Raw genomic sequence first — 9,020 nt, forward strand, 5'->3', positions numbered from 1 at the left:
CTCGAAGATTGTCACATTCGCTTCTTGCGTCTGCAGTTGGCATTTTCTTTCCCAGCGGCCTCACAAAAATGTGAGTCCGCAAAGACTGACGGGTACTAGTGACCGGTCGCCATTTTGAGATTGCAGCGAAAGAGGAACTTGAAGAAATGCTTCGTTGTGCCGCCCGACGATTGGTGTCTCCCTCCTTAAGAGGAGCTTATTCCATGTTGGGTATGTTTTGGCTTCCTTTTTCTGATATTCTTGGGCAATTAATTATTGTTTTAAAGGCTTGGAGTGACCTTTTCGTCAAACGTCTCGTTGCCCGAGCTTACGCGTACGAGTGCATGATAGGATATATATGAGACTAAATTGAAGATATAAGCTTAAGTTCATTGATCTTTCGTCGATAAGTACCATTCGTGAAAATTTTACTAGTTCCTTTCCGTTGAAGCGAGCGTTTGGGAAAAAAACATCAGAAATTAACGTGTGTTATATGCATTTGATTGTAGAAACAGGGATTATATTGATTCATGATAATGCGAAAAATTAGATAAGCTTAAGCTTTAACACTACAACATCTACTCATGTGCACATTATCATCAACATGTACACCAATCGGTCACTTTGTGAATTCGTATTATACCCGTAGATGGTGAAGAATGCAAAGTGAATATATGAAATTTATTAAATTTGAACTGCGGAGAAAATGTAAATACGTGAATGGTACTTGTAGTTCTTTACCCAACTCAGCACTTGTGAAAGTTATGATGTAATAATAACTGAGATAATGAGCAGAAACATAGCCACATGTGAGAAGAAATCCTTCTGCAGGCCTGAATTACTTTATTTCAATTTTGTATAAAAATCACAACCAATCCTGGATACAAGACAGGTCTCTGTGGAGTTATGCACCTATCAATGTTAAGCCGCTTCGGAGGGTGGGGGGGGGGGGGGGGGGGGAGGCCAGGCAAAGGCAGGGGATTTGAACTCCGATCATCTTTTCAGTTCAAATGCCTGACCCCAGGGAAATTAACCTTGGTCAAAAGAGTGCAAATTCCCCATCCCAGAGATATTAGTGTTGTTCAAAAGACTGCAAATTCTCCACCTCTATCTAGAAAAGGGCATAGGTCTGTCAAAAAAAGAATTAAACATCAAAAAGTTGTATTTAAAAGGCTACAAAGTAACAATGTCAAAATGCAACATCTGTTCAATATAAAAATGTCACCTAATTTATATTAAAATTGTGATGACTCCCTAAACATATACGACTAAACAAGACAGAAAACATGCAAATTCTTATCACAACTAATGTCCTACACCATTGTGACATTTTAATGACTTACATTTTAAACAGAAACGATGGAAATAAAATGTTAACCTCTATCTGTAGTAGAGAAATATGAAAAAAGTCCCATAAGAGGACTTGAGATCTTAGATGTATTCACTAATTCATAATACACTGCACATGGTAGGCTCATAAAGATGAAGTTCAATCATTCAATTTCATTTTAGTACTAAAATTATAACATGCTTAGAAACAATATGCATTGCAAATTGAATGTATGAAGGTGAATACAGAACACTATCCTGTAAAATGTTTCATAATTTCAGTTCATTTGAGCTTAAATTAAAAACAGTCTTACGTTATGTAGGATTCAGAAATCTGTTTCCATACACAACTTTCAAAATACAAATCAATGATGTTAAGCAATGGAGTTAACCTTTAACTAAGGAAAAACCAAGATCTGTAACAAAGGCCTTGTTTACAGAATATCTGCAACAATGTTCAGTTCAACACCAAACTAGCCAGCGATCTGGGACATTGTTTTCTTTCAATTCTGTACAGTTTGTTTCCAGTAATTCTTGGTCATCCAAGATGGTGTCAGTAGAGCCCAGTCTACCAACGGTTGAAGTCAAAAGTTCTGACCCCCAGGACTCGGCGAATGATCAAAAGTCCCAACCATGTGCAGACTTGATATGTCAAAACCCCCGCCTATGCCCAGCCACCCCCCCCCCCCCCCCAGCGGCTTAACATTGATAGGTGCATTACTTTCACACCATCAGTATCTAGAATTTTCCAGTTCCAATTTCAGGCATTTCATGAGTAGGAAGAGAATTGAGTCTTCTAAGAGAAGTGTCTGTACATTCAAGCTAGACAAGTTGGGTTTGGCAATAAACTTGGAAATTAGAACAAATTGTGGGCAAAAAATAGATTGTACATTTGGTACAGATGAAAAAATTTCTGTTGTGGGTTTGCTGCAACAGGTCAAATCCAAAAGATGTAAGTGAAAATTGTCTTATCTAAATGTGAAATATCATCTATTTTGGATGGAGTGGTTTCTATTACATTAATTGCATTAAATGGAACCACTGTTTAACCCATTGACTCCTGTGCCGGCCGTAACCGGCCGTGCGAAAACCCACCCCCAATTTCCTGTGCCGGCCGGAAACGGCCATAAAAAATGCACATGAGGAGAATTGCCTTTCCTACCCTCCCTGAAGACATTTTGGTTCTCCTATTATTCTACTGTTGTTAAGGACAAATAAACCAATGAGAATCGACTTTCTGCGCATATTTTTAGAGGACTTTAGGGGTCCTAGAAAGACAGTTTTTCATCTTAAAATCATGCGCTCGAAAAGTGCAAGTAATCATGGCGCATTGCGGGCCAAATCTACAAACTTCCAGGGTCTTGTTTTCATACCTAAAATGGAGAAATTACTTCTTTGGCACTAAAAATAGAAAGGAAAAATATAAATCAATGTTTAGGTGGTGTCAGAATGGAAGATCAAGGTGTTCAGAGTCCTCAAACCTTTCTGGTGAAGAATTTTTCCTTCCTTCAACCACCATGAAAACGTAACGATCAGTGTGCTTTCGAGTGAGTTTTGAATACAGATTGTGGATTTAAAGCAGCTTCCTGGACTTAAGAAAACAAAAATGGTAATGTACAGTATTACTTCAAAGTTGAATTCAACTTTTAGAACAATTGGTAAAGCCACAGCCGATAAAATAACTGCAAAACTCCTCAGCAAAATCTCAAGCTTGTGCTTTAGCGTGAAGAATTAATTTGAACATGCAGTCGTGCAACAAAGCATGTCTGCAAAATTTTGAACATTTTTATGCTTTGAATACAGATCGCGGATTTAAAGCAGCTTCCTGGACTTAAGAAAACAAAAATGGTAATGTACAGTATTACTTCGAAGTTGAATTCAACTTTTAGAACAATTGGTAAAGCCACCGTCGATAAAATAACTGCAAAACTCATCGGCAAAATCTCAAGCTTTCGCTTTAGCGTGAAGAATTAATTTGAACATGCAGTCATGCAGCAAAGCATGTCTGTGAAATTTTGAACATTTTTATGCTTTTAGATAAGTTTTTTTGCCTCATCTTGAATGAAACTTTATTGTTATTGAACTTCCTGTCACATTTCTTTCATTTGGTTGCCTTTATTTGTGAATTTTAGGTTGTAAAAGTAAACAGTATTTTTGCACGCCAGATTTCTGCGTATTTAATTTACAGTGACCCCCATGGTTTGTTTGTTTACTTTATTCGCTTCGTTCAAATATATTTTTTTGAGTCTTATTCTGCTACTACAGAACTCCTGAGAAAAGAACTAAGTGGGAACTAAATTAACACATTTGAAATACAATTTATCTCAAAATAATTGGCTTGTTTTTGTCGTCTTTTTGATGTACAACTTTCATCTTTCTTTCACTGCACCATATTATTTTGTTGCGAAATTATCTGATTTCTTCTTTTTAAATTGGTTTTTACATGTGTCTTTCGCCGTTATTTTCTGGTGTTTTATCAAATGTTAATGTTGCAGTTCCTAGGGAATAATGCTTTAAATACCCCAACGAACACAAGCAATAAACACGCATTCTATGGCGTAAAGGGGGAACACTGCTCCACAATCGGTGTGACAGACGAACTTCCATTGCGTGACCAAATGCCAAACTTATCTCCCCAGTGGTTTATTCTGCACTGGATCGGACAAGTCAGCAAGGCCAAAAGCTTGCACGTCCTAAAAGCGTAACTCTAAATGGCACTATGAGCTGACCTCTGATCAGCATCGTGCTAGAGTATAGGCAGTTCTCAAGCCTTGCTTATCTCCCCAGCACTATGAGCCGACTCCGCCGGCACGTGCTGGATCGGACAAGAGGCATAAATAGCGCCACTAAATTAGCGAAAACGAAGCTTGGGGAAGTCGCTGCAAGACTTAACTGCCACTAATACCTGCAGAGCAGGTATCCCCCCAAGCAAAAGAATTAAGAAAATAGAACACAGGTCATATGTGGCGCAGCGGACAATAGGACATTTTGAGGTGTACGGATGTACAGTAGGTAACAATCTGAAGACCATCTGCCAAGAACTTTAATTAACCAGTCTGGGAGACCAGCAGCTGCTGTAGAGGCAGCGCTGATGTGAAAACTATGACCCTTAAGGGATTTATAAGGGAGACCGGCGTAACGGGCTGCGTCCCTAAGAAGGTGTACTACCGCCGACCAAGTAATGTATCGGCCAGACTGAAATGAGAATAAGGGCCCCCGAGGGCACGCAGCGAGGAAGTATGAACGCATGGCAGTCACTGCGCAGAGCGGTGAGGGTGAACACGCAATTAAAAGCCGGTGACCCTCCCGAAAAACATCAGTCTTAGAAGATTTAAGAATAATTGACATCTGCTGCGGGCTGGCCAGAGAGGGATGAAATAACACACAATCGGCCAATAGGTCAAATTGAGGGCGAAACTTAGATACCCCTTGATATGTAAATTCACTGCAGCGAAGAAAACAAAAGAATGCTAGTGTGAAGGCAGCCCAAATCATAGAAAAATCCCGCTCACCCAACCAGGAGAGCAAAATGGGACGTGTGGTTAATAAAACCCTCGGGGTAACAGGTTGCCTTAGAACACGGGTATTTTGGCCCTTCATTTATTCAACTTTAAATAAACGATGTCTTGAAACCTGATCTTGTGTCTGTGGTTACTGCGCATATGGTATATTTTTGCGCTTTCGCCCGCTCTGAAATATTTCACAAAAACGCCGAGGAATTAGGGGTGGGTCGCGGGCAATTTCATGCAGGAGTCAATGGGTTAAGGGGTATCTACTGTAATGGCCTTCATTTGTGAATGTAGACTTAAAGTTTACAAAGTTGGGAGTATCCTTAATTCCTGATGAATATAAAAATGTTATGCTGGTTAAGAAAGAGGTTTTAAAAATCTTAAAAACCCAACGTAGTGGCCATTAACATAAGCCTTCTTCAGGGGTAATAAAATATAATGAAGTGACAAGTTTATATGTTCATTTTTTTATTAGGAGCTATGCGATCTTAAATAAACTTGTCTCTTCATTATATTTTATTACCCCCGAAGAAGGCTTATGTTAATAGATGAAATGTTGGGTTTTTAAGATTTTCAATACTTTTTTCTTAACCAATGCAACATTTTTGTAGTTATCATGGAACCACCCGGTTACAAATCAGCTTTTAATATCCTTAATTCCTGTTCAATATCAGGTGTTGCATCTAGAAAGATGAGTAGCAAACCTAAGGAATCTGATGAGGTGTTTGATGCAAGATGGCAAGCTTATTTCTCAAGGTATGGTCAACTAGTTTGTGATAGTATTCTGATTTTACTGTACTGTAGACCATTTGCAATATGCATTTCACAATCTGAATGGATTTTCAAGTTGTTGTTCTTTTTTTTTCTGATGTAAAGAAGTTACTGCCTTATTGTTGGGCAATAATTTATGCTGTATGTTGGAAATCTATCAGTCCTCTGTTCTCATTCATCAGACTAGCACTTATCTTCCGTTTTCAAAGCATTTTATGTCTGTCAAACAGAAACATTAATTTGGTTCTTTTTGTGCCTTCAGTTTTCAAAGCAATTTATGTCTGTGTCAAACAGAAACATTAATTTGGTTGTTTTTGTGAAAGCAAAAAAAAAAAGTTTCATTTAAATGGGTCATGTGAGAGGTAGAACGTAAAAAAACAGTACCATGTGAAAGCACAGTATAGAGTTAAGTCAGTGTTCCAGATAAGTGGGGGTCTCAGGTCAAAAATCTTACAAGATCAGCTGCATGACCCAACAAATTCATAGAACATTTATATTGATTTGGTCGGAGCAGTGGGAATTGACCCATTCAAATTTCTTGTTGACACCCAACCTTGAAAACTTATCTGGAACCCTGTAAGTAGCTTTCATTTGAATCGTCACACATTAGGATTGCCTCGCACTTGAGGCATATTATTAACCAGCAGTATATACACATGCATATAGACTTCTGTAAATAGACCTAAATGTTAAATCCACTCACATTGACTCATGGTTGAATTCTTGAAGTGAAAGGGTCTTTAGAAAAGTATATATATATATTTTTTATCCACTTTATTTGTTGATTAGACCTGACATTGATCATTGGGAGCTGCGTAAAGGGTTGAATGAACTCTACGGACATGATTTGGTGCCAGAACCTAAGATCATCATTGCAATGCTGCGGGCTTGCCGTCGTCTGAATGACTATCCCATGACTGTTAGGATTCTAGAGGCTGTTAATGATAAAGGTGCAGGAAGTAGTGAAATCTACAACTACATTCTCAGTGAAATCAAACCCACCATGGAGGAACTGGGACTATCTACTCCAGAGGAACTGGGCTTAGCAAACTGATGTTAATGATAAGGTACAGTGTAAATGTCGCAGATTTATGTTAAACCTTTGCTTGTTTATTCTGACTAATAGAAAGGCCTTTTTGGTCAATTGCTCTTAAGCTCTCACATTTTGTGCATTTGCCCCAAAGAAAACCAATTTTGCAGCTTGCTTTTTGAGCACTCTGCAACAAACTATGATGTACTAGCCCGAAACTCGTTCTCACAAGCCTGCCCACCACCCCAGCCCACCCCTCCCCCAAAAAATTATTTCTTGCAATACTTCTGTAATTTGATCTAGTTCTTTTTTGTTGGGTGCTTATTGAGAAATCAGCCTGAGGAAGTTCTTAATGTGTTCGTAAACTTTGTTTCAGAAATACTACACATAACATGTTGTTAGAGGTTTAGTTAGTATATTTATTATACATAAATAGCTAGGTAAATAAATCAGTAAGTCAATAAATAAAACAAAAATCTGTCAGGTAGTAAACTAGTTAACATTAACCAGCAGAAATGTAACATTAGCTTCAAAATTTTTTTATTATGCTGACACCCTCTCCCTTATTATATATATTTAAGAACATGTTTTATTTATTAGGCTGAACTGGTTCTTATATATATGGTGCTTTATGGGCCAAATTTCAGCCTGATGTTCTTAATCCATTTGTTCTTATATGCGGGTGTTTAATGTACCTTCAATTTATTGTTACAGTTTACTCTTGTCTCTATTACTGTCTTAAAAGAACTAACAATTAATTACTAGTTCATTTTAGATGATACCAGAGTAGACTGTGAAAACAGCTATGAGGTATTTCAATCCTGGCTGCCTCAAAATTTTCCAAAAGTCTCTAAGGGCTATATTCCATGTACCTGTTCAATTTTGACCTACATGGGTATTAAATTAATTTACTCTGTCCTGTTTATTTCAGATCATGTGGTCGTGGTCATAATTCCATGGCACTTGATGCATATGCCACTGTGTTAAAAAAAAGTTTGAATACATTGTAAACTGGTTTATCTCAAAATTGCATTGCAGTTATAATATTTTGTTGTGACAGTAACTTGATTTTGTAATTTTAGCAATTTATTGCATCTAGACCATCTCCTTCATTTTAAATAAAAACAAGTGTAAAGAGCTACACATGGTGGTTTTCAAGTTATATTTTTAACCTCAAAGCGGTGTAGTTGATTGTTATTGACATTCATGTAAAGAAATGGCAAATGTGGACCATTAAACATAAACTGTCGTGGGAATTTGTGTAGCTGTGGAACGAATCAAGATTTAAGCAATGGAGTACTTTTTCCGTGATTACGTAGCTTCATCTAAACACAAGGGTGGTTGGGAGAATTCAAGACAGCTATGCAAACCCAAGATGCAGTCGAGGATTTGCATAACTTTTGAGAATTCTCCCAGACTCCCGTGTGATTAGATGAGGCTATGTTAACATGAAAATATGCGCCAATCTAAGACGTTACAACTGTCTGTATATTCTCTCATCTAACACACCTATGGACCAATGAGAAGACTTGTAGTATCTCAGTTATTTAATAAACTTCGATCCCTACCTACTAGTTCCCCGTAAGCTTAGCTTGCTTTGTGTTGAGCATCATAAAACAAATCGTCCTTACGGTTTCCGTGATCACAACCTGTGGGAATTACTTTGGTGCAAATCATCAAGCACTGCAATCGAGACCAGGGCTTTTAAAAGTTATGTTGAAAAGATTGCTAGCGTTTTTCTTCTGTCCAAAAAACTTTCCCAGTAGTGTGGAAAATTTGTGGAAGGTTGTCTCGTCCGTTTTGGAAGGGGTATTAGTTTCTGGTGCTGTAGATTTGCTGGTGTGTTCGAATCCGTCACAGGAGCATGGGAAATGGGAGTAGTAGGAACGATAACTGAGATAAGTGGTATCAAAGGACCGTTCGGACATGAGGTTGAACTTATTCTTTGCTTATGCCTCTTTCAACTACAATGTTTTACGTAGGAAATCGTTAGTAGGTTGATATGGAATTGTTTGGGAAAGACTTATTGTACATAGGGGGATAACCTGAAAATTTTTTCGTTAGTGAACCGATGAACCTATAACCAGGAGGGCTTATTATACTCTAATCACCCTGAAACGATTATAAAATATTTTGTAACTAATCTTAATAAACACAAACACAGCATCAGGGGCGGGCATCTCGTTTATTGATGTAGGATACAGCGAGCGTTACATCATCATAAAGAAAATACAGCAGTCAATAAACAGAAAAATTAAAAAGCAAAGTTGAAAGAGATGCCTTCGAGTGGCTCTTGCATAACTTACAAATTCTTAAATAGCCTACTAGCCCCTTAGGGATTCACGCCTAAAATACTTCTACAGTTAACACGAACCATACATAGTAAACATACTCCAGTGTAA

General features: G+C 37.9%; 1 protein-coding gene across 1 annotated transcript; it reads left to right on the forward strand.

Annotated features, from left to right (window-relative positions):
• The first annotated feature begins 52 nt into the window (after positions 1-52).
• On the forward strand, positions 53-7,874 carry LOC145478951 (cytochrome c oxidase subunit 5A, mitochondrial-like). Its single transcript, XM_081457168.1, has 4 exons — positions 53-210; positions 5,492-5,573; positions 6,378-6,655; positions 7,550-7,874. Exons 1-3 carry the CDS (start codon positions 147-149, stop codon positions 6,640-6,642), a joined length of 411 nt encoding a protein of 136 aa, XP_081313294.1. The 5' UTR covers positions 53-146; the 3' UTR covers positions 6,643-6,655; positions 7,550-7,874.
• The last annotated feature ends 1,146 nt before the right edge of the window (positions 7,875-9,020 follow it).

This window comes from Orbicella franksi, chromosome 1, assembly GCF_964199315.1.
Source record: "Orbicella franksi chromosome 1, jaOrbFran1.1, whole genome shotgun sequence".
NCBI classification, from domain to species: Eukaryota; Metazoa; Cnidaria; class Anthozoa; order Scleractinia; family Merulinidae; genus Orbicella; species Orbicella franksi.